This window comes from Xyrauchen texanus, chromosome 1 (assembly GCF_025860055.1).
Source record: "Xyrauchen texanus isolate HMW12.3.18 chromosome 1, RBS_HiC_50CHRs, whole genome shotgun sequence".
NCBI lineage: Eukaryota > Metazoa > Chordata > Actinopteri > Cypriniformes > Catostomidae > Xyrauchen > Xyrauchen texanus.
Window position 1 is genome coordinate 24,220,167 of NC_068276.1, and position 27,224 is coordinate 24,247,390.

The 27,224-nt window shown below is 38.5% G+C and overlaps 1 protein-coding gene across 1 annotated transcript; it reads right to left on the reverse strand.

The window, feature by feature from the left end:
• Positions 1–799: 799 nt before the first annotated feature.
• Positions 800–26,935, reverse strand: LOC127630036 (homeobox protein aristaless-like 4). Its single transcript, XM_052107459.1, has 4 exons — positions 26,284–26,935; positions 11,418–11,731; positions 3,954–4,082; positions 800–1,649 (listed from the first exon to the last, which is right to left on the reverse strand). The coding sequence occupies exons 1-4, from the start codon at positions 26,627–26,629 to the stop codon at positions 1,332–1,334; spliced, it is 1,107 nt and encodes a 368-aa protein (XP_051963419.1). The 5' UTR covers positions 26,630–26,935; the 3' UTR covers positions 800–1,331.
• Between the last annotated feature and the right edge of the window lie 289 nt (positions 26,936–27,224).

Genomic DNA, 27,224 nt, shown 5'->3' on the forward strand with positions numbered 1-27,224 from the left:
TGCTATTAATTAAATGTGTCATCATGGATTAATTCCATAACAACTTATTATATGAACTAATAGTGTTAATTAATGTGTTAATTGCCACAATGAGCTGAAGCCATGTATTTGAACTTCCACCCAATACGGGTACATTAATATGCATTAATACATGCTTATTTACTGCATTATTACGGCAAATTAATTTTTTCCATTAAAAAATAAAGAGATATACAAAATATCACATACGTGTGATATTTTGTATATCTCTTTTTTTTATCTCTGCATTCCACTATATTTTTTCTTTAGTGAGGCAATACTTCTGAAAACCGATGTTAAATAAACAGCTTTTATAAAGTCCATTGATGGTCATTAATGATAAATGAGTTCTCAAATCATGACTTTTTGGCAGTACTTTGGCCGTATTAGCAGTTTTAATGAATTATTAACTAATGGTTTGCAAAGATATCATTATAATATGACTTTACTTGTTGAGGCACATGGCTATTAACTCATTAAGTAATTGTTGTAATTAACACATGAATGTGCAGTAATAATGCAGTAATTAAGCATGTATTAATGCATATTAATGTACCCGTATTGGGTGGAAGTTCAAATACATGGCTTTGGCTCATTGTGGCACTGAACACATTAATTAACACTATTAGTTCCTAAAAAAGTTTTAGGGAATTAATCCATGATGACACATTTAATTCATAGCAATTCATACATGACTTAATATATTAATCAGACAGACTCTTTATTAGTTGCTGATGTGGCAATCATTAATGAATGGCTTTGCTGATCATGAGTCATACATTACCTCAATATTATCTTTGCATTAGTTAAGCATGAATTAATGCTTATTAATGCACCCGTATTGTAAAGTGTTACCGATATTGCCATATTTGGAAGTGGATTCTGTGACAGAAATAGAATGAAAATAAAGACAGATGAGTTTAGATACATTTTTATATGACTCTAGTATACAGCAAATAAGTGCAGGGTTTATTTATTTATTTATTTTTATTTGTTATTTCATTTATTTTTAAAATAATTTTGGATATATTCAAATGTCAATTTTCTGTTTTCTTGTCTTAAAGCCAGATTGTTCTCAATTTTATGAACATCTCTGATTTTCCCCATTTTTGATTGTCTCTCTGAACTCTATATTTAATTTCACATGGCTTCTCTATTATTTTGCTTATCTTTGTCAATCCACACACTGCTTGTCCCCAGGCCATTCTTTGTATCATGTCTTGATGGCTAACTGATGTTCACTTTTGCTCTTGTTCACTTTTCTATTTATTTGTCAAGGGACTTCAGAGATAATGTCCTGATGTTGAGGGGAGTCATGTAGCCCAAGAGATGGCTGCGCTGTGTTCCTTAGCTTTCATTCGCAGTGTTGCAATGCTGGAGGATTTTCGGTCTGGGTCCATGTTTAGATCGTACCCGTTAATACCAGTGCTTATGCCTGGACTCCCAAACAAGCTGCCCATGTGTGTCTGTCCCATGTGACCTCCAGGACTGGCCACTCCCAAGAAGTCAGACACTCCGCTAGCAGTATGTGGATGAGGAGGCATGCAGGAAGTGACCGAGTCACATGGTACGACACAGCCCGGCACTGGGGACGCTGCACTGCTGCTTCCTATCCAGGAAGGGTTCTGAATCTGCAACAAAGACAAACACAAATGTTAAGTTATAATGCATGCATTGTGTGGACTGGTAATTATACTGTATGTGTGCTGCAACTTCAGCATCAATAACATTAATATTATACATAGTTGTGGAGCATTTATCAAGTCCAACTCCTCTTGTTTTTATTTACTGCATTGGCAGTTTTGCAGAATCCTCAGTGTTACTCGATGTGGATATTTATAAAGTGATGTGAGGCATTCATCTTGCCCCGTACTGAGTGGGAGCTGTTTTGCCTAGTGCGGAGGAGGAATGCCTGTCTCTGTATGCTCCTTCAACACCCAGCCTGCCTCTCCAGAGTAACCTCCTCTGCTGGGTGATGGGAGCTCAGAGTGAATTGATAGGGCTGTACTGTGCTCTGGTACTGAGGAGGGGGAAGGGGGTGTCTGAGGGGAGGGCCGTTGAGGGAGATGAAAGCTCTCTTAGGGAGATGCCCCAGATGTTAGCAAAGCTGCATTCCACAGCTGCAGGCTCGCTCCCCAAAGAGCCACCCCTGCCCTCCGACCCGGCCACATATTCATAATAAATCCAGGAGACTCTCTTGCTTTCCTGTGAGGGCGTCAGCCTCAGCTACAGCCTTGGTCTGACCTGATTCTGGGGGCTGGGGGAGCCTCAGTTCCCCACATTCAGTACGTAAACGTGCAGGTATAATCAAGTTATAATAATCGAGTATAATCAAGCTACAGTCATCATCTGTCTATAATGCAGTAAATATGCACAATGCGTAATTAGATATTAAGGAAAGTCATCAGCTGAGGAAGTGTCTGTAATACACATTAGGTACGTCACTTCTGGCCTTTGGAGAAAGCACACACTAAGGCCAATTATGGTCTGAATAGTGGTCCATCACTGTCAGAAACTTTTTTGCAAACTTGTACCTTTAGGCAAACATCAGCTTGCTACTGGGGCAGTACTCTCAAAGGTACACCCACTGTACATTTCTGTCGGAATGTATTTGTACTTTTCTGTCCATTAAGGGTCTAGATTAGTACCTCAAAGCAGTCGCCACACAACTCGATTTTGGTTGAGGGTGTCACACATGCAGACTGTTTGGCTTTAGTGGGAGGTATTACACACTTGCAAAGCAAAATGTTGGAGGGGTGACAAACATACCAACTCACCACAACTCTCTCTCTGATTCCCTGTCACGTGGTGCTCACTGAAATCACTATTATGTGAGCATAAACGATTTCAATAGAGTGATTTAGGGTGTTTTCAGACCTGTTGCTTGCTTGATTTGTTCTTAAAAAAGGGGCTAAATTAATTACAATGTTGCATTTTCTTCAAGGTTCAGCTGGCTTTCACATGGTTATATTTTAACACTGACCAAAACAGTACAAATTTCCGTTGTGGTTATTTTTATCAGTCGTTAGTTGCTTTTGCATTATTTCTGCATTGAAATGTAATGTAGACCTGTTTTCACAGTCACGGAGCTCATTCATTCTTTCCCTTTCTCACCTCGCACACTTGCGTGCACACACACACACACACACACACACACACACACTCATACAAACAGAAAGAGTGAAGCCATGTTTTTATCTGTGCAAAAGTTGCTGACGGCATTCTACCTTTGTCTGTTCTGGCAATATCCAAAAGAGAGAAGTGATCATGAAGATCAACCTATATCTAATTTAGCCACCACAAGACTATATCTGTGTTTTAAATTATGAAATACAATGACAAGCTGACCTTCAGATTTCTTCTCTGTCCAGGTGGATTGTTTTGGTGTGGGTCTGAGTGTCATTGCCATATTCATATATGCCTATTCGAACCAAACCAAGGGAGAAATAGCATCAGGTTCTGAAAAAATGCTGCAAATGAGCCAGGTGTAAAAAAACGCTCTTAGGATGTGATTCATGGAATAACTTTACCCTGTGAAAGTGTGATTGTGCATTTATACATTAGAAGCTTGCCGTAGAACATGTATGTGCATATGCAGTTTTCAGTGAGTAAATAAATTACGTTCAGAAAAATAGACCGCTTTGGCACCGCTTTCAGATGTCATATTATTGTAGGAAAAAAAGCCAGGAAAAATGCTTGGTGATAGAATCCCTATGGATTACTGTCAGCATTTGTGATGATATGCAGCTAAGTCTGATGAAAGTGATCAGATCAACTTGACGTCTTGTCAGTTCTTCAGTTAAAGAAGCTCATTGGTCACTTGACAAGAACCCAATACTCTGTCAAACTATCAAATACTTGTCAGCAACATTCAATATTCTGCATTAGTAATATTTCCTTGACGTTTTCAGCTAATACTCAAAACATTACTATACCTGAGCGTAGTTCTCAGGCCGAGTGAGAAGGGGGAGTTCATAGGCAGTGGAAAAATGTGTTCGGACCTGCTGCATCTGTCCAAAGCGCTCTCTCTTCCGCCACTTGGCTCTACGATTTTGGAACCACACCTGCAAGCAAGACAGCAACCGTTAATAATAATAAAGGTATCACATTAGTGTTAATGCGATTAAGTGACCTCATTGTAACTGGCCTTTTGCAGTGTTACATCATACACAGGAAATGTTTTCTTTGTTGGAGATTTATTGACGGAGTGAGAAATAATTAGTTATCCAAGTTAAGTGATATAATCACTTTGTCAAACTCCACATTATTGTGCCTTACATTACATTGAACAGTGATTACTTTGTGACTAATTTGGGATCAGATGTCCAGTTGTGGATTTTCTGGTACCTAGAGACTCAATCCAGCCACTTTAACTGTAAGTCTAGAGCTCATGCTGGAAGCCCAACAGCTATATTATTTTTCAACATCTTTTCCTGGAAAAAGTTCAGTGAGACCTGGTCGTTGTTTGATGTTGTGGGAGCTGACAGATTGTGATGGCCTCCTCCGAGTTTCTTTTCTGTCACAACCATCAGCAGCAGCAGGGGGCAGGGAGGGGAAATCAAAAACCCACCAGGGCAAGAGGCCTCGGAGAATGGTGTCACTCCTCCTCCCAGAGATGTTCACAAGTCTTTAAGCTGGAGTCCGAGTCAATTCTCAAGTCTTTCGTCACAAGTCCGAGTCATCTCAAGTCATTAAATGTTTCATCTTTTAAATATATATATATATATTGCGATGGACTGGCGACCTGTCCAGGGTGTCCCCCGCCTTTCGCCCAATGTTAGCTGGGATAGGCTCCAGCCCCCCGCGACCCTGTACACAGGATAAGCGGTTGACGATGGATGGATGGATGGATGGATATATATATATATATATATAATTATTATTATTATTTTTTTTTTAAATACTCTACTTAAAAATGATAAATGTATGATCTGGGATACTAATAGGATTCTACTTGAACTTGTTAAAAATTAATTTTATTTTATGATTTCACAGACTTAATTTATCCTGTATGTCTTTTTGTAATAAAGGTGCTGCAGTTTTTCTCATGGTCATTTCAACAAGGCTCAGGACTTGCACACAAGCAATGCAATATGACATTTGCCATGCACTGTAATGCAATATCATTAGGTAGGGCTGGATGATTTGGCTGAAAACAAACAAAGATCACAATATATTTTTTTCACACAATATGTACTGTACATTGCATATCGTTCATGGGGGCAGAACTGCATTCCACATGTTTTTAGACCTCAATATTAAATTAAACATAACTTTGTTTACAAGTCAATTCAACAGGGTAAGACAAATTTTAAGTACACTCAGTTTAGAATTTAATCCTACATAAGGTGTGTGACCTCTATTTTATGAAATGTAGCCAATTTCACTGTCCAGCTCAGTGGGTGGTGGTAATACACCATAAACTGGATTGCCAACTGGCAATAAATATCACAAGAAGAAAACGTTCTTGCCTGTGACAGCGCTATGGATCATGAAAAAACTTTAACTACTAGCACATAAATAAACTGCAATGGTGATGTCAGAGTTGTTGCTGTATTGTCAACAGCTGTTGTTATTGCATTGTCAGTGCTGTCTTCACAATGATATTAAATTAGCGAGCCTGACTGGTTTGCATGACAGCAGGGCTGCCTGCTAATACTTCCTAACAGGCTGATTTCATGTCTGTGATTCAGTTAGCTAGTCATGTGTATTACTTTGCCGAACATTCCCTTGCATCTGTATATAACAAATTAGTATTTGTAATACTGAGCATATGTACGCTGGTGGCCAAAATTTGGAATAATGTACAGATTTTACTGTTTCAGAAGGATGTTGGTACTTTAATTCACCAAAGTGGCTTTCAGCTGATCAAAGTATAGTCAGGACATTACTTATGTAAAAAACAGCACCATCACTATTTGAAAAAGTCATTTCCAGCAGCCATCACTCCAACACATTATCATGATAATTTGCTTATTTGGTACTAGAAAATCCATTGCCATCATATCATTATATTGCCACAGCTGAAAGCTATTTGATTAATTAAATGAAGCATACATTGTCTTTGTGTTTGTTTTTGAGTTGCCACAGTATGCAATAGACTGGCGTGTCTTAAGGTCAATATTAGGTCAAAAATGTCAAAAAAGAAAATGCTTTCTTTAGAAACTCGTCAGACAATCATTGTTTTGAGGAATGAAGGCTAATGCTTTAAACTGCCAAAAAACTGAAGATTTCATACAAAGGTGTTCACTGCAGTCTTCAACAACTGGCTCTAACAAGGACAGAAAGAGATGAGGAAGGCCAGATGTACAAAACTAAACAAGAGGATAAGTACATCAGAGTCTCTAGTTTGAGAAACAGACACCTCACATGTCCTCAGCTGACAGCTTCATTGAATTCTACCCGCTCAACACCAGTTTCATGTACAACAGTAAAGAGAAGACTCAGGGGTGCAGGTCTTATGGGAAGAATTGCAAAGAAAAAGCCACTTTTGAAACAGAAAAACAAAAAGAAATGGTTAGAGTGGGCAAAGAAACAGACATTGGACAACAGATTATTGGAAAAGAGTGTTATGGATCTTAACCCCATTGGACAGCTAGACTGTAAGGTGCGTGAGAAGTGCCCCACAAGAAAGTGTGGGGTGAAATGTCACCTGAGAATCTGGACAAACTGACAGCTAGAATAACAAGGATCTGCAAAGTTGTCATTGCTGCACGTGGATGATTTTTTTTTGTGAGAATGATTTGAAGTAGTTTAAGAAGTTCTGAACAAATTCTTTTTAAATGGTAATATGAATTTTCACATTATTAATGTCCTGATTACACATTGTGATCAGTAGAATGCCACTTGGGTGAATGAAAGTATCAATTTCCTTCCATAAGAGCAAAATATGTACATTATATGTATATATATATATATATATATATATATATATATATATATATATATATATATATATATATATATATATATATCATCTTCAAAGTAGTCACCCTTTGCCTAAAATTTGCAGACATGAACTCTTGACATTTTCTCAACCAACTTCTTGAGGAATCACCCTGGAGGATTTTTAAACAGTATTGAAGGAGTTCCCATCAATGTTGGGCACTTATAGGTCAATTTCAAAACATTTTTTTTATTATTACATTTTAGTTTTGAAATGAAATAAATTAATATGTTGGCACAATTATATTTTTGTCTACAAATCTATTTTCAAACATTTAAACATACACCTTCAGATCAAAAGATTTTTAAGAACACAAGAAACATTTCAGGGAGATATTATTCAATTTCTGTTAGTCACATATCGGAGAAACTTGTTCAGTTTTTGTCTTAGTTGTTGAATCTTTTTATGTTCATACAAATATTTACTAGGACTGTCAATCGATTAAACATTTTAATCGAATTGTTTACGTGAAGTGCCAATTAATTAATCGTGATTAATCACATTTAATCGCATATACAAATATTTGCTGAGAAAGCCCCTCATATGTTTTGAACGCAAGAACTTAACGCATGCCTGTTTTGTGCTGTCTGGTTGTTTTCTTCACTGTATAAACTGCGTGTTGCCACACAGCTGAAATTTTAATTACTGCCCTCTGGAGTAAACAGGTGGTACTACAAGATTGAATCTCTCAGAAATCTTCCTTATTACAATCCGGGGGCATTGCGATTAATTGTGTTCATTTTTTTAACACACAGAATTAAATCGATAGCCCTAATATTTACACATGTTAACTTTACTGAAAATAAAAGCATTTTAAAGTGAGAGGACATTTCTTTCTTTCTTTATACATATTGTCTTATTGTGTATTTCTGTATGTACTTAGGCTATATTTTCTATTTACTTTTTATTTTTATTCTATTATTTTTTATTATTATCTATGTCTTGTTGCTGAATTGTTTGTGCACTGGACGCTTCTGTCACCAAGGCATATTCCTTGTTCCGAACATAGGTTAAATATAGAAAATTACTCAACTTTATCATCGATATCAAAACTCTTTTTTTTTTCCTTGATAAATATCGATATCGTTTTATTGCCCAGCCATACCATTAGGTATAATTTTGACAAAAATTTGCCAGTTGTTTAAGTCCACAAAAAAAAATACACATGGTGATTGCAAAATGCTAAAATACGGGACAAATCTCTCTCTCTCTCTCTCTCTCTCTCTCTCTCTCTCTCTCTCTCTCTCTCTCTCTCTCGCTCTCTCTCTCTCTCTCTCTCTCTCTCTCTCTCACACACACACACACACACACACACAGACAAAAAGAGGGAGAGGAGGGAGAGGTGGCATATATATTTTGAAAATATTATTAAAAGCACTAGGTTTAAATTGACCCAATGAGCTATGTAGCTACACTACCCAATGCTGTGACAGTACAATATTAGTTAACTTTGTGTGTTAATTAATGTGACTTTAACCTTTGAGAATGTGTTCTTCCTGAAGTTTCTGATTCTGAGGGCACAGCCAAATGTGAGCACAAATGGCACGGCGGTGCCATCCTGTGTAATGGGACTCATCCCATTTACAGGTTTATGTGAAAAACATCATCAAATTCTATGATATGGGTCTGATCGGTCATGACACATGGGGAAATGTGAAGCAGATGTATAAAACCATGCAAATAAAACACAAATTCTATTTATATTAATATTAATAGTTAAGGTTAAAAGACTCGAGTTCTTTTAGAAACATTCACGAGTCCTTTGTGTGGAGTCGAGTCAAGTCTGAAGTAATTTTAGGTTGAGTCTGAAGTCTTTTAAAATGTGACTCGAGTCCGAGTCTCTAATTCGAGTCCCCATCTCTGCCTCCACCACAGGCTTGCTTTGATGGATTAGGAGATTGCCTCTCAGCTTTTAGAAACTTAACAAATAGTGTTGGAATTTATCTGACGCTTGCATTCTTTGGACTTATTTTTCTTTTTTAGTTTGCCTTTCTAGAGAAATATGCATTCAGTTTGTCTGAATAGACAGTTGTTATTTAGAAATCTGGGAATTAGAGAACAAATTATACATAAAGTGATTTCTCATGGCTCACAGTCTAAAGAGCTGCCAAAATTCCATTCTTTGAATCTCTGCTCCTCTCTGTTTAGATTATCTGTTTATTGATTTGTGGAATGGATTTTTTTTTTTCAAAAGCAGACTTTCTTTTGTCTTGCAATCTGCATTTGTCACGGAGCTTGAACTTGGATCTGGGGATAGATCTTTGGTCAATCAGTTTGTGGTTTTTGCATCCACTGCCAGCGATATGTCAGCCAATCTCTGTGTAACCTGATACCTCTTTAGCTCTGCTTGCACTTAATGTGGTGGTGGACATCAGCGTCCCTTAGCTCCACATCATATGTTTGTAGAGCTTAGCTGCCTGGATAAAAAAGAACATTTGTTTTCCGAATTGCTTGGATTTTTCAGAGACCGCATCACTTTTGTAGCTCTCCACTTGGGACCCTAGTAGGTTGCATGACCGTCATGTTTTGAAATTATGCTAGTAATTGATACTGTCTGGGCACCTATCAATGCAAAACTTCTGCCTAATATGTCATATCATAGATGATGCACCAGCACATAAATTGTGTCTTTTTTAATTAATATCTTTCTTTTTATCTTAGTCTCAGACTGCCTTCCCCTTCATAAATGTAAGCAGCACCATTGTGAAATTGAAAAGAAAGAAAGTGAAGTTTGTTTTCATTTTATGTTAAATTTACTGATGCCTAAGCCCCTGGATTCCCATATCTGCCCCTCCAACCCTGTAGAGGCATGTAGGGAAAGATTCCCTCGCTCCTCTCCTCCCTTTCAAATGGATGAGCCTGTGCAAAGATGTGCGGTTTAGACTTCCACCTAAAGCCTAGAAGAGACCATGTCTGGAGGAATATTTGGGGCCTTTAGTTTATTCATTTGTGGTCTGCACAATGCTGGACTTTCTCTCTCTCTCTCTCTCTCTCTCTCTCTCTCTCTCTCTCTCTCTCTCTCTCTCTCTCTCTCTCTCTCACACACACTGTTTCTTTTCTACCCTGTTCTTCCCTTTAGTGGTGCTGCCGAGCATAAGGTGGAAGATGACACCATTAGTATATAAATTTTTGCCAGCATCTATTTAGAAAATAGCATTTTGCTGGCAAGAAAAAATCTGTATGTTGCCCATACATGCAAGTACCACAGTAATTGGTAAAGACGTTGAAAGATAAAGCAGCTTAGAGGCTTATTATGAAGCTTTATTTATGTTCCAGCACCAGGGGAGAGAAAACAGAAACACTGGACTAAACAAAATGGGGAAACAGCAGCTTTGAAGTCAAGAGTAGCTTTGAGGACTGGCGGCCTGCCTCTGCTGTCAATCAAGCTCACCTCTTCTGCTTCAAAATAATTCCTTTTGTTTGTTTATTTGTTTTTTTTACACTTTAACTTCAAGATTGAATTATTATTATTATGTATACTTTTGTCAAGCTTTTGGGGTGGCCCTTATGTACAATTCATGGCTGGAGTACTGTTATGCTCTTGGGGGAGGGGTTGTTTGGAGAGGTCTTTGCTGTCATTTTCTGCATATCGCGGCACCATTTTGTAGTCCGTTCTGCATAACACGGTGGCTCATTTTAGCTTATCGCGGCCCATTCGGACCACTTCGCTGCCGACTCGCCCATTAACTTGTCCAGTGCTAAAAAAGCTAAAATGCAAGAAAGGTAGCTAGCTAAATAGCTGGAGTAGAAATCCGAATAAAAAGTCTGCAGATTCTCTCTGGGCTAGGCCAATTTTAGCCAGAGATAAGAGCCATGTCCACTGATGGAGGATATAAGCAAACATCACCACATGAAGGAGATTCAGGCCAGGTTCTCTCGCCTACCCTTGAGAGCAGGGAGGGACACATTCTTTCCTGAGTGGGACATTAATGAAAGACAAACAGTGTAAATCCGAGGCTTCTAAGTAAAGCGTGCATTTGGGGTTAGGGAAAGGGATCTCCCAGTCTGTCTGTCAGTGAAGGAATGCAGCAGTAATGTTGGAAGGATTATATGCAAATGTAAAGGTGGGGGCCCAAACATTTTCTGGTTTTCCAGACCCAGGCTCAGTATAATTCAGATGAGCTCAGAGGTTCAGGTAGAAGCTGTAGATAAAAGTAGACCCTGCACATGTCTAATCTGAAACCCCATTTGTCTTTATGCTCTCTTGTGACAGTCAGCTTCAGTCAACTTTTGCTCTGTATTGTCTATTTACCTTTAATAATATGGTCACTTTAAGGAATCTCACTTCAAGTGTTGTTGTTTTTTACAGACATAAAAAAATGGTTGATTTTTTATTTAAAAATAATCCTGTCTCTCATCTTCTCAAAGATCAACAGAGACTCATTTAAAAGTCATTCAAAACATGGGGTTGAATTTTATGATGGATATGTGGAACTTAAGGGGGCTTACTCACCTGTACTCGAGCTTCCGTCAGGTCAGTCCTCAGTGCGAGTTGTTCTCGGGCGTACACGTCAGGGTAGTGTGTTTTCTGGAAAACTTTCTCCAGCTCCTCTAGCTGATAGCTTGTGAAGGTGGTGCGATTGCGCCTTTTCTTCCCCTTGTTGCTCTCTCCTTCACCCTTGTCTAGTGGAGAGGCCAGTTCTGTATTTGGCTGCTCCTGGGGGCTCTTCACTCCTGACTCCTTTGCACTGAGGTAGCTGCCATCCATCCCTGTGTGATCACTTTTTGGGGTCAATTCCGAATCTGTCAGCCCTGTGTTGTCTTTACCTGTAGACAGAAATTGTGATGAAGTATTTGCAGAAATTGGATTTGGCAGTGATATGATTTAAATAATTCTCCTGAACTCTCAAGGACTGCCTATTCTTTTTGTGTTTTCAGCATGAAAACATGCACTTTATTTATTTATATAATATTAATAAGAATAATACCAATCACTGCATCACTATGAGCTTGAACTTGACAGTTGTTAGCATCCCTTCTCCTATAAAAATATGGCTCTGAACCTTAAGTTTTTATCAGGGGCTGTTACTTTAGATAAAAAGTGTTGGTAAAATCTTGGAATTATCATTACATTTATAAACAATTTACCAAAGTTCTACCCATTCCTTACCATTCACAAATTCATTTATTAAATATTTTGGTTCATTGATAGCATATGCCACACAGTGCAGCTATTTGCACCTCAATAGTCTGGTGAAACCACAAACTAAACAATGAATGTCGCTGCAGTGGCGTGGGGTGTAAAGGCAGTGTGATTATGTTGTGTTGTCTTAGCGACCTGGGTTCGATTCTGCCTTTCATCCCACTCTTTTCCTATCTGATTTCCTGTTTTCACTCTTAATATTTCCTTAAATACTACTTAAAATAATAGATAAAAACTAATATAAATGTTGTTTTCATCTCAGTGATTTGATCACGGTTAATGTCAGGGCGTGTAGAGAAGGGTTTGGTCTGTCGATTTGCTTGTGTGTAGATTGCACCACTGTATTACTATAGTAATATTTTAGCAATTACTGTGTATTTATTTATTGTCAGAAACCATAGTTTAAATGCAATTAACCCTGGTTTTACTACCATAATATGGTAATATAGTAATGGTTAATTTTGTGGTTCTGTAAATTTACAATAAAATACCATGATGAAACTACGGTTACTGTTGTAAAACCAAGGTTATTTTGTTCTAAGGAAATTTAAGGTTAGGTTTAGGGGTTGAGATGTTTTGTGTCTGTTGGACTCTAAATAAGCACAATGCCATTATGCCCACAGACTATTAGTATTTGAATATGGGTGCAAATAGTATCTGACAATATTTGCACCAGGGTTGGGGTGCAAATAATATATGCCACAAATTGCGCTGCGGTGTTAATAGCATATACCATTATTTGCACCACTCTGAGTCCATTTAACACAGAATAGCCCATTTTAGGTACTTTTTCCTGGGACTAGTGTTTGTTATCACTTTCGCACATAAGGAACTATTGCTCCTCAAGCTGTTTTAGGGGACATTTTTAGCTCCTATTCCTGGGTAGATATTTTTTGGGGTGTATAGGGACTGTTGGATGTGCTACAGCCTGTGATTGGTCAAAACCCTGCATTGAGAAGGGAGAGGAGCTCCACAGCCACCGTTAGTAAGAAAACTAGCTGCTAGCCTGCTACTAGGTTTGCGCTAATTTTACAATTCCCTTAACAGAAATAACATATAACAAACAAAGTCTCCATAGAGAATCACCCATTTCATGTGTGTGTGTGTGTGTGTGTGTGTGTGTGTGTGTGTGTGTGTGTGCGTGCGTGCGTGCGTGTGTGTGTGTGTGACTTCATTGGAAGACACGCTTTGAGTTTTCTTCACTGTGTGACTATACAGAAAGACATAAGCTGCGTCTGAAAACTGCATTCTGCCTTCGGAGGCTGTATAAAGATGGATGAAGGTAGGATGCTTTTTAAACTGTTCAGATGGTTCCATTCATCCAAAAACACAGTTGTTAACTATTAAGGCAGCTGCCTACAATTTCTGATGCAGCCACAGTTCATATAATACAGTCCTAAACAAAAAAAGAGCAGCTCTGATCCCGGCGTCCTCCTTCAGTGTTGTTGATTTTATTGTTTTTGCTACTTAAAACACATGTGCAAATAACGTCAGCATAAAAATGTCCGATACTAGATGACATGACTATGGGGGTTATTTTGTGTCCACTGTGTCCTCGGGTGTTACGTTCCTCCTAAGAGTTCTCATCTAGAAAGTTACTGAAGGAAAAGTACCATAACTGTACATGGGAAAAGGGACTAATATTTAAATCCATTTCACAGATTTTCCCCATTCAATGAGTGCTGAAAATGTTGTAAAAGTCAGCAGATTCATTCAAAGTATCTTTTTTACAATTATTACAGGTTAGATTCTTCTGGTGCAACACAAGTTTAACTGCTGAAGGGCACAATGGTGATAGCTCTTTGAAAGGGTTAAACCAGAAATTAACATAAACTACTGAAGTTTGTCAATGATGAATTAATAATAACTTTTTTAAAGTATATGATAGTGTGGAGCGCAGGGGGGCGGGGCTGGGTCGGAATATCGCGCGCCCAGTCCCCAATCGGCCTGATGAGGCGCGCGAGGGATAAAGGCGACGGTGACGATTGTTCGAGAGAGAGAGAATTACGGGCATGTCCGCATGTGTCTTTGTTTATGTTGTGTTTTAAGTTTCTTATTAAATTATTATTTATGTTGACAAGCCGGTTCTCGCCTCCTCCTTGCCCATCCTTTAACTGTTTTACATTGGTGCCGAAAGCCGGGAAGGAGGAGGGATGGCTGTCGCAGAGTCCTCGACACTGCCGTCCACCCAGGGGAGCGCCGCTGCCAACTGCCGGGTGACGGAGTAGCACGACCGCCCGGATGCGGGGTACGGCCGTCGTCCGCGGGGCAAGTGGGGACTGGATACCCCGACCCCCTGGAGCGAGGGAGCCGCTGCCGGGGGCGGAGGAGTGCCCTGCCGTCCCCAGAGACGCGGAGGGGTCGAGGGAAGACCGCCGTCCGCAAGGGGAGGAGGGAAGAAACTCTCCGACCGCCCGGAGCGGTAGAGCCGCTGCCAGAGGCGTAGGAGTGTCCCCATTTGCCGCCAGAAAAGCGGAGGCGCGTTCTGCCCGCTGGGGGTCGACGGTTTCACTCCGGTTCGCCCGGGGGTGGAGCGGCTGTCGTCCGCCTGAGTGTGGAGGAGTGTTCGAAGACCACGCGACGGTACATCAGAGAACCGGTGAGTGAGCTTTTTCTCTCTCTCTCCTCTCTCTCTCCCTTTCGCACCATGTTGGCCTTTTCCCTCGCCTATTTTGTTGTTGTTTTTCCCCTCCTGTCTCCTCCCAGGGCGAGGAAGGCGGGGATGACCACGCGGGACGCGAGATACACCCTGCCCCAGGGATAGGGGGGGTGTACGTCATGCCGGTGGCACCCCGGCCTGAGATAACGCCGGGAGGAATGTGGAGCGCAGGGGCGGGGCCGGGTCGAATATCAGCGCCCGGTCACCAATCGGCCTGATGAGGCGTAGCGAGGATAAAGGCGGCCGGTGACGATTGTTCGAGAGAGAGAGAATTACGGGCATGTCCGCATGTGTGTTTGTTTATGTTGTGTTTTAAGTTTCTTATTAAATTATTATTTATGTTGACAAGCCGGTTCTTGCCTCCTCCTTGCCCATCCTTTAACTGTTTTACAGATAGCTATTTCAAGTAAGTTTAGAATGGAGAAATAATGTAATATGTTGTATAGTAACACTGTAACAAAAATGTGCAATTACTGAAATTACACATTTAAGACGTTCACAGATTGAGTATAAATTAAAGAGCATTATTAAATACAAAACTGAGAAATGAAATACAATATTATGCAGGCTAACATGTAGTGTTGTCCTTCATGAATTTACTTTCACAATTAATTTACATTTTTTAGGTCCAGTCTGTGTGTGGAATAGAGAGTCTGTAAGGCCTGTGGCTTGTATCAGACTTGCAACAGTAATGGCTGATGGTCTTCCCTTATAAATCAGCAGCTCATGTGAAACAGACACTGAGGCTGTTATTGATGACTGATATAAAATTGCAGGTTTCCCGCCTCTGTGCCCAGGCACGATCTGAAAACTGCAGCCCTGCTGATGAGTACAGCCTCAATCACGGTTTGTGGCAAGGGTGCAAAATGGAGCTTGGCTCATTATAAGGCCACACTAGGCCAGTGACAAGACTCTAGAGTGGTAATTTTCTGCATCAAGCCACTGGAAGCACACAGCAGCTCAGCTGTGAAACCCCAGTCACTGTGCCGGTCATAAATTCACTCGAATAAATAAATTGGAGGGTTTCAGTACATTAGGTCATTCATCCTGCTCTCTCAGTGCTCATTACCTGTCTGTGCTCAGTGGAAGCTATTCTACCGAGACCTGAATGCTTCCTGAAATCATAATTCTTTACAAAATTGATGGGCGTATTGGCAAACTTTTGGCTTTTTTGCCCTGTTTCTTTTACTTGGGCTCTAGGAGGAACAGGGTGTAAAGCTGGATTAGAGTTCCTTTGGGAACATTCCCTCTGATGTGATCCAGAGGCGATCCTGAGCAGTATGTCTTACTTTAGCTCTGCACTCAGTGACACAAAGTTATTTTAGGTAATGCATTGCTGAGGTGTGTTCATTTTCTCATCTGACCCTTGATTAAAGCCTTCTCAAGTTTGAGCTGAGAGGATAATGTGTAAATGCTACCTTACGCACATGCTTTTCTCAGCACTTTAGGCCTACTCGCTGAGTCTTTAACTCTTCCAAGTACTTCTTTTCCAACTGCCAATGGATCTTAGCCAGTGTAGAGCATTATTATATTTTGACAAGATTGAAAACAAGGCTGTCAGATATAGAGGTACACTATGTTCAATGGGTTGGACCGTTTAATATCTTCATGTTGATCTTTCAGCTAATGAAACATTCAAAATAATCATGGTTAAAGAACTCCAGTTGTCAAGAAAGTTCATAAAACACAGGTTGTGATGATTGGATACGATCACAACATTTTGATAGTGGAACCTGTTGAACAGAGATTGAATGTCTATCCCTCCCAACGTCTTTTCAAACGTGAAAAGTTAAATATGGCATCTACCCTGACTAAGGTCTATAATTGTGATCTCTGATCTTCAGGATAGCAACTAATGCAACTTTTAATGTGGTTTTGCTAAACTTATTTGCTGACAAAGGTTTGAAAATTGACTCCCTTTCTCCTGAAATTAAATATAATTTTCATTAACTATTTAACTAAACTTCAAGTTGATCTAATTAGAGTTTTTCAGGAGTTTTATTTTTTTGCTTTTGTCAATACGTACACCTTAGAGACTGCTCGTTCTCCTGATCCCAAAGAAGGTTATATTTAGTTACCATTTTAGTTGTCTCCTTGTTTGCCTTCTCAAGGCCCGGTAGGCTCAGCTATGACAGACATGGAGCCAGGCCTGGGGGTCTAATGGCTCCCACATTGCCTCTTGTCCAGGACTGACACATCATGATAAGCAAGTGGGAGCAGCATATTTACTCAAACATAAATATTTTCAGCTTGTGCCTACAGATGCTTCACGCCTCTTGCCCCCACATAGAAAAGCTGACAGCCTGTTTGAAATCAAGGCCTAGCGATCAAAGGTTTTTGTTTATTCCCTGTGTCAATGATAGCTTTTGGCAGACCTGGGGTATTGTGACAGTCTTGTTATCCACCAACGGTTCAACCCATGCTCTCTGTTGCTCAAGGTGAACAGAGAGTTGGCTGTCCCTGTTGATCCGCCATATGGACGAGTAACATGACCCGCCTTTTAGGCAAGAAAACTCACGGCAAACCATTTCTGTCAGAGTGGAAATGTTTTGGACATGAGCTCTGAAGGGGGTTGTGGTTAAAGATTTGCAACAAAAGGGCAAAGCTGAACATGGTCCTGCAGGTTAACCCTGTCTGTGGTAGTGCTAGACACACTGGAGATTCATGGGTCATTTATGGTATTAGAAAAAAACTCTTCCACAGACCAGAAATAATCTCCTTCCTTTGCATTGAATGCAAATGAGAACATTATTTTTGCAGCAGAGACAAATAGTAGTAGAGTAAAATGCTTTGAATATTGCCCAAAGTGACTTTTTCCTTCAGTCTACATAAAAATTCAGTTCTCTCGTGCTTCTGTGCATTACCATGTCTATGTTTGCCTGTAGTGTTTATTCTGTATGACTGTTTGTTAGAGCACCAGTAATTGTGTGGTTTCCCATTTAGTCTCTGCTCTACATCAGTGCTTTGAGTATTTATAACGTTGGTTCTAAGACCACGCATCAGTTACAATTACTCCTTACAGCGCTAGTGAAGTCAGAAGTAGTGAATCTGAGGTGTTCTTCTCAGCCATTTCAATGAGGGAAAGTACTCACAATATATAAAGTGATGGAAGGTCTCTGTTTAAATACGTCACTGAAATCGTAGATAGCCATTAACCACTTTTCCACCAAAACATTCTGAGCGTGGTGAGTTATGGTTCCAGAAGCATTTTCACATCAACACGGTTTGGTATATCATGATTACAAATCATTTTGGCTTGGGTTTCCCTGACGGTAAACTAACAGTACTTAGTGCAGAGAACCATTCTGGTGGAACACCTTTACTAACGTGGCAAACCATGATTGGTCACGTGGCGAGACACTCCATTCTAATCTTTATTTCAGAGCACCTCAATTGAAAAAGAAACCATACCCATGACAAAGAGCTCAGATCAGAACAGAATAGCATGGCACAAAATAAGCCGTTCAGCCCATTTGTGGAAAAGTGGCTATTAAGTATTCTAATGGCAGTGCTATGCCAACACAGAGGGTGACAGGACAGGAAAAGAAGTTCAGCTGTGGGTTAGGTGACAGCGAGGTTCAGGAGAGGGACTAATTGGCTTTTTAACCTGAGTGGATTCACACCTGTATGCATACATAGAATGGGGCTTGTAAACCTATTTTACAACATCTACTTTTACCTCTGACTCCAGAGTCAAATATCTTCAAATAGTTTGCCATTTGATATATCCTATAAATTGTTGGAAAGGGCACCACTATATATTTTCATAAAATATGCATGAATGTTCACACAATGGTTCCAGACCAACTTGCTCTAAAAAGGTGCCAGTGGTTCCGGACTTTGTAGGATGTCAGTGCTCGACCCTGTGAGTTAGCATGGGTCACATCTTTACAAGGGGCAGTCGTTTAGTACCAGCTGAAAACGGGGGAACACATCAAAGTATAATTTAACTAGCTGTAAAGCGGCAGGGCATCCCTATGCCTTTTTATGGAATCTGATTGTGAGGGTCAGCAGCAGGCAAATAAAAGAAACACTATAAATTAGGCTACCTGGGGTCTCTGTGATGGGTTAATGGTGAAATACGCCAAAGCCCCCCAAAAAAAGTAAAAAAGTAAAAAATAAATAAGATGTGCATGTGTAGTAAGACATGTTAAATCTTTATTATGACTGAAGGCAAAGGGTAAATTAAATGTGGGATGACATTTGCTCATCTAAGATTTGATTTACATCTGTAATTAGATTAGTTTTCTGTTCTTAATATATGGATTGAATTGTAATAGGCAGCTTAGTTCTCTGAAGCCAGGCCAACCTGTCTGAACTTCCCTTCCGCTATCTAATTATTTCAGGCTCTCTCAGACGGACATGGCAACACAGGCTTACGATTGATAGGTTGTGATATGAAGAGAGGTTTTGGCTGGAGGCATATGGAAATGGTGAAAGATTTTTTTTATTGGTGATTGTGAGCGTGACACCACAAGATATTAGCAGAGATTGGGCCTCATTAGTAAACGTCTGCATACACAGCCATTGGCAAAACCAAAGCAAATCACATACACAAAGGCAGATGTGACAACAGCACAATTCTGAGCATAGCCTGACCATACCACAACGACTGTCTCCTTCTTTTACTCGCTTTATATTTGAGGGGTCAACTAACATTCTTGCATTAGATGTCGCCTTCAGAGTGAAGTGTATTTTTCTAAGCAAAATAACTCCAAAGACAGCAGTTGTTTCAGAGGGAGTGTTGCGTCTCAGCTGGTGTGGACTGAAAAAAAAAAGCCCAGTAGTGAGAATCTGATAGGTATCCACAGAGAAGTCCAAAAACACCGCTAGACCAGAAAGACGGTTTATCCCAGCAGGCAGCAGCAAAGCGCACATACTGGGCAAGAAAACACATCATTTCTTTAAAGCAAAAAATAAAAATCACAGTTGGCTCAAGTCGCCCAGGTCTCTTGGAGTGTCGGGACAGAAAAATGGTTTAAACTCAAGATGAGGTTGTTCAAACCTGCATAGAAGTATGAATCCACAAGCACTCTCAAACAGGAAGCAAGGGGGTGTCTGTCTATATAAAGCAAAACATTTTGCTGGTTTTACTAACACCACTTTGCTTCAGTTGCTGCCTTTCCCATGATTATGTTTGTGGAGAGATCATATTTGGTGGTTTTGTGAAAAATATAGGAGGTAAAGTACTCTGTGTGAGATGTGTATTTCGATGATTTCAAATGTGGCTTTTATTTTGAAACATTCTCAGGCAAAAACAGTTTTCTAAACACAGCGAATCTCTGATGCAGGGCTATTTGGATATGTTGCAAAGTCTTCCCTTGTTCTATTCGTCCTTTTTTTTTTTTTTTTTTTTTTTTGCAGTTGAAACTGCATTTACAAAACCCTTAGTAAAATCCGGAATCTCCTGGATGGAATTATAAACCACATTGAAGCGGTGCTGTATTTAACAAGCTTTATGGAATGCTGTTAAAAACAACAACAACAGCAACTACTAAAATCACTGTAATTTAAGATAATGTCAAGATAAATGTTAAAATAGAACCAGCAGCTAACATGGCATAAAAACAAATCTGAACACCAATCACCAATCCAATCTTATCTTCATAATATTTTTGTTTGCTAAAAGAGAGGATGTACTGTAGGCGTATAAATTACTTTTCTCCTGTTCATATTTTAAATATATGCCAGTAAAAAGTGTATAATTATTGCAACATATCTACATAGTTTCTCTTAAAAAAATAGATTTCCCCTTTGCTCGAGTGCCGGTAGTTGAGGACCCATTTGTGGGAAACTTTTTTGGGGATTATGCACTTTTTAAATGGAGACCTGGTCTTTGAAGCATACTGACGACCTGCCGATTTAAGCAAGCAGAGTGAGACTAATGTTAATAGTAAAGCCAAATTATGAGCTAACTGGTAAAATGATCCCAAGACCTTGTCACATCTCCTTAGGTCAACAGACCGCAGCAATTTGCTTTTTTCCTCATGTTGAAGAGTACCTGAAGACACTTTATGATCCTATGATTTTTTATTAATGGTTGAAGTGATTGTTCTTATTTCTAACTGTGTGATGCTGCACGAGCAGGGCAATGGCCTTGTGTCATACTAAATTTATGTTGGATTAGTTTCAGGATTCAAATATGACTTCTTCCTGAATTATAATTCCACATGCTTCCCTGTGTCAATATAATCCGGAACTGTAATTAGACTTAATGATTTATATTATAGTCAACTTTGCTCTGAAGTGTTATTAAAAAAACATATTATGTAAGTGAAATTTGGAAGTCAAATGTATTTCATAGTGATAATTAATGTATGCAGTTATTTTATCATAATTAAATTCACAGATTTGTAGTACTATATCTGTTTATGTTTTTACTAAATTACTAAGTGATATATTGCATATTTCTATTTATTTATTTATTTATTTATTTATTTATATGATTACTTGCCCATGTTTTTATTTATTTTTATGGCAAATGGGACTGGAACAAAGGTCAGAGCTCAAAGTAATTCTCATCATTTATGAAACACTTTTAATCATTAAAATGTATTTTGCACCCAACCTGCAATTTTTTATGTGCTTGGAAACAAGGACATGTTCTTGCTCCTATTGCCTGTAAGTAAAAATGCATTACAGAAATGCAGAACTGAACTACTTCCTTTCATGTAGTTACTTCTCAAACTAGCCAAATGCTCACAAAATCATAGTTGGCTAGATTTACTGAGAGTTTTTAAAGAGAAAAGGTTTACAAGCTCTAAAACGGAAAAGTCCTAATTGTTAAAAGTTATTTCAGTCTCTTAACATTATTTTAGGCACAACCATATGATGAAAATTATTTTTCAAAATGTTCATAATGAGCTGGGACTACTGAGAATACAAAAGAAGTCCACTGAACAAGTCACAACAGGACAACATGCTTTGTGTGATTTGCTTTGGCACATAAAAAGCTGTTCTCAGCTGAGCAATTAAATACAAACTATTTGCAAGTTAAAGCCTTTGAGATGCTGGCAAATACCAAAGTATAAAATAAACTTTAATATGTTGCTCATAATGACTTCATTTAAAAGAGGCATTTGCATAAACACATAGGTAAAGCACATGTGCCCTTGATATTCTTTACAAAATTAGTGATCTGTTCCATCAACAAATCATGTCAAATCTAAAAATTGCAATGGTGACACGAGTCTTGGACCAAGGCATATGTTTAACGAAGTTTCTTTTAACATTTCAGGCTTCTTTTGGTTTTACACTTTCTTTGAATGAAAACAAAATCAAGACTATGTTAATGTACATCTGATCCCATATTAGACCCAGATTAATCTTCTGTATATGGAGTCTCTTGGCTAATGGAGCACTTTATTCAGTTCTTTGGTCAAATTGGGATTTCACTGAGGTATTGAAGGGCTCCCCCTTTACAGTGTCATTCTTCTGTTGTTAATGATATACTGACCACATAAATTATTAATTAGTCAAAAGCTTTTTAAAACCACATGTTCTCTTCAACCTAAAATGATCGTGCACAGGGGCTCAAATATGGTGTCGATTCAAATGTAGTCTGTGATTGCAGTACCATTTAAAATCTTAAAGTCGCACTCAATTCTGGAAAGTGTCATGGTTTTATTTATTTTATTCTCTAACTTTCCTCCTCAGACATAACAATTAATCAAATCACAATGCACAAAGTGGGCCTAAACAAAGTTCATTTTTGGCATACAAATTTCTTTGGCAGGACATGTTGTATGTTGTACTTTTTGACTCCTTTGGTTTTCAGTTATTTATTTTTAGTTCTTCCAAGCATGAATAATTATATTTTAACAAGTTTTTGTAAATGAAATCAAGTCTATGAATTATGAGTCACACTCTGCATTTTTAAATTTCATTGCCCAATGAAAAAGTCTCAAAAAGTTTTTTTTTTAATGTCCACTGCAAATGTATTAGTAGCCTAATCTATAATAAATGTAGCACAGCAATCATAAACTCTAGGTATGATTAAATGGATTGAAATGTGTTTTCAATTTAACCCATTTAATCCCACTAGATAAAACTGTGACCAAAGTTTAGTTTAGAATTGTTAAATATAGATGAAAGTGCAGACTGTCTTGATTTCATGTGAAGATTTTTACATGAGTGGTGCAAATAGTTACATGACCAGAATCATGGACAAGCAAAACATGTCAAAGCTCCATAAAATGATCAAGTAATACACATGCAGTGTCCATATTTATTGCACATGATATTTAAGGGATCTATTATTGATTTATTAATAGATTGCTCTGCCTCATAGAAATTATGTTCCCAGGACAAGTAAACATTTGAGCCATAATTTTGACCAGTGGGAAAACACAGAGCCTCATTTTAAAAGGTAACTGATTGACTCACATTATAAATGACAGATTTCAAAGTATTGTTACTATATATATATATATAATATATATAAAATAACAATAATATATATATATATATATATATATATATATATATATATATATATATATACATATATATATATATATATATATATATATATATTATTGTTATTTTCTAGTTTTCTATTGGGTCCTATTGAGCAATTGTGCAAAATTTGACTTTGTAATTTTCCACAGGTTACAGTTGTGCCCAATAACATTTTTGTTAGTTAGAAAATGGCAAACTGTTTTTTAATTGGGCTCTGTAAGGAGAACAGGCATGTGGGATTCAATTTTGGATTCAATGCGTTAAATCAGTTGCTCAGTATGTATGGTACAGGAATGCATTTACAGTTTATATCCATTATTTTATCATCCCATTGTACTGAAACAATGAAGAGTGCCTTTTTTTGCACGCAATATAGCCTACATTAGACCCGTTTACTACTTGTTAATAGATAAAAAGAGCTGGATATTGTCATCATTAACATGTTCCCGACATGTCAACACTCCCTTAACACAAGAGGCATAAATCCTCACCTGCGTTGAATAAAAATATATCCCTAATTATTTAGCCCAGCATAAATTAGTGCGTTTTACTACAATATTTTACAGTCCTTAATTGATATTCATTGATCGAAGTTATTTTTCAGTAAACAAACAGCAGCATGAAAATGCAACTACAGGTTACTGCTGTTTTTCTTGCAATAACGAGCTTTAATTTAGAATCAGCTGCCGAAGATCTCGTTGCCACTGGCATGTACTGGCCTACATGACGTACACATACTTCAGGCCAGTATTCCATTCAAAATGTCTCTTTATTTAGAACTAGGTCTAAATCCATAAGGGACATAATTAGGTTTTTCTGGCACTTATGTCGACTTGTGTCGGCAGGTCGTACACTTGGCTATAAGTTGGCTCATCAGAGAGGTTTAGATTCGCCTGGGAAACTCGATATGTATTTGCTAAAATCTGCACAGCAGACCAGCACACTTTTAAAAGTAGGCTAGCCTGTATGTCGATGTCTTGTTGCGTCATTATGCAGTTTATAATGCAGCGCGTTCCCGAAAACTTTAATCCACATCTATGGTTTTGGTGGTATGGTGATATGGTTTGTTTGGTCGTTTTTTAATTGTTCCTCTGATCTCAATCACTTTCTTAATCCTCAAATCTCTCATTGTGTTACTATTAATGTCGATGTTACTGTGTAGCATTTGTTTAAATATATTGTAATTATTTATTATTATTATTATTATTATTATTATTTGCTATTTTGCAAGTTTTATTCCTACCCAGTCCCACAGGCTTCTTAGGCCTATCAGAGAGAGAGAGAGAGAGAGAGAGAGAGAGAGAGAGAGAGAGAGAGAGAGAGAGAGAGAGAGAGAGAGAGAGAGAGAGAGAGAGATTGATTTATACTTTTTTAAAGATGTTTTTGTCTTTAATGACTTTAGTGTTCCAAATATAATCATCATATGCGTATATTGTTTCAGGCTTTTTTACATATTTAAAACGATGTTATGGCTGTAGTTGCATTGCGGTAAACTGCTCAAAAGTGCTGAAACGCACCTGAATAGCGAAGTAGCCACATTTATTTAAAGCACTGTTTATAATGTTCTTGTTCTGCCCTTGTGTTCTTTCATTTCATTTATTTATTCATTATTTTCACTAACACCAAAAACAGTGTATTCTTGTTTAGACCGGTTTAGTGACTTGTACGCCTGTTATAGGCTAATACCAGAGAAGTTGTCTTGTATGGCCGCACAGCACATTACGCAGATGTGTTGTCTCCTTATGATAAAGTGATCACCTCAAACAAATGACCTACTGTCAGTTAGAAAATATGTGAATTGTTAAAGATGCATTAACTAACTCAAACATTTATAGACACCTTGAAGCATTTCCCAACGTCATTATTTGTAATAGCTAAAACGCTTTGTTTTTCCTGATCGTGATTGTTATTTATTTTTCGTCTTTTTTGGCTTTCTCTATAATTTGTGTAGCCCAATATACAGCCACTTTTACCGCCTTGTAGTTCAGCTGTCGTTTAACAACGTTCTGTTTAAATGGGGTGATTGGAATAAAAGTGTGAAGTTCCCTCAAGAGTTGCTCGCATGTGTTGAAAGAAATACATTGTGAAGTTTTTATGATAAATGCATAGCTGAACGGATGACTCAGTAGAGTTTATCGTTGAAACAGAAATGTCAAATCAATGTGGGCAACTAAATAAACAAGGTACAGCGTATTTGCGCCCATGTGTTTTTGATCAAGTTCGGTTTTTCGTGCCTACTTTGACATTTGTGTAATACAACTTAACGTAACGTTTTCAAGCAGCCTTTGCGAAAGCTCGCATGTCATGGCAGTGTCTTCTGTTTGCATATTTCCGAATAAAAGCACATCACTTCATTTCCTGTCTGTGCAAGAGAACATGCGTGTGTTGTGCGACACTGAGGGTTAGCCTATATAGACTAGAGGGTTTTTATATTAGTTTACATATACGATGCTGCAATCACAATGAAATATATTAATATTAATAATAATAATAATAATAATAATAATAATAATAATAATAATAATAATAATAAAAGGCTAATAATATTGTGCTCCTCGACAACCTGTTAAACCATACAAATGTCTGCGTTTGCTTACCGACAATGTGTTAATTTAATTGTCCGATTCAGATCAAATATTAAGAATTGTAGGCCTACTTGATTATCGCATAATTTAATTCAGTCTTCAAAGGTCACATTTAATAATCGGGGAAGTTATGCCTCCACCTAATTGTGTTACTGTGATAGCTGGGCCAGTTACAGACTATTGGTAGTGAGTTGTGAAGTCCATTGCATTTGCTTTGTAAATATAACAGAGACTTTACTCTGATGTGATTATCATTATAAATAACCGCCTCTTCAGCCGCAAAAGGGGTGCTAGATCTCAGTTCTGATTCATTAAATAACCTGGTCTAATTGTGGCATTCTCCTTAAGGGCTTTGCAGATGATCTTGTCTTCACAGAGTCACAGAAGCATGCCAGAACTGTTCTTTTGCTCTACATTTATAAAGTACGAGAGAGTGGAAGGACATTTCACTAATACTTTATTGTAAACTCACCATAACAAGCGATGAGTCCTCCGTTGTGTCCGCTTTCCTGCTGGAGTTTGCTGCTGTCTGGGGGAGTTTTGCATGAGGACCTCTGCATGAAGAGGTGGTATTTGTTAAAGGTGCCTTCCTCAGCAGTGGCATCCAATGACTGGCATTCTTGCTGGAACGGGCCCCGAGATGTTTCCCCGTACGTCTGACCTTTGTTGGTCAGGAAAGCAGGGCTGTATTTGGAGTCACTCGCCTGGAAAGTCCTGGACGGGTTCGCTTGGTGATCCCTACCTTGCGGTGCAGATGGACTATAATATGAATCCATGGATGTCATGTCGCAGAATGAAACGCACGTCTCGGCGTTCATTCCTAAAAAAAAAAAAAAAAAAAAAAAAAGAAGTTTGGGGAAAGAAACAGACGTCCAGGCGTTTTTTCTCTCTTTCCTTTTTACAGAGAAATGCGCACAGATACTCTCACACTCTCACCCTCTTCCTCATACAAACGAACACACATATACACACACACGCACACATAGACTTGAGCGGCAGCTGGGTTTGGTTATAAAATGATTCAGATGTTTTCCAGAAACGGATAGCTGAGCAAAAGCTAAAAAGCCCCCTTAAGGTTAGTGGAGTAACAAAAATAATGCGTCTTCTGAAGATGCAGCCCAGATCTCCTCTGTGTAGACCACTAGACGGACTCAAAGTTAAGACCAATCCTCGGTTTTTATGTAGATGAAATGAATGGGTGAGGTCAGGATTTTTTGGGGAAATATGTGGGGGGGCTTAACACATGACTTTAATGTAATTGGGATATGAATATATAACTGATTGAATGCGAAGGGCAACACAGAGGGTGTAATTTAATGGTTGATTCGTAATAAACCTTTATCCTGACAACTAAGAACCGGGCTACAGCCCTAATTTAGGCCTATTTATCATTGTTGTGCATCTCTATTCACT

Excerpts from the sequence above, each read along its gene's own strand:
- LOC127630036 (XM_052107459.1), bottom strand. The coding sequence starts at position 26,629 with ATGAACGCCGAGACGTGCGTTTCATTCTGCGACATGACATCCATGGAT. Across the intron at positions 11,732-26,283 it reads AGGACTCATCGCTTGTTATG|GTAAAGACAACACAGGGCTG; the intron begins GTGAGTTTACAA and ends TTCTGTCTACAG. Across the intron at positions 4,083-11,417 it reads TGACGGAAGCTCGAGTACAG|GTGTGGTTCCAAAATCGTAG; the intron begins GTGAGTAAGCCC and ends TCTTGCTTGCAG.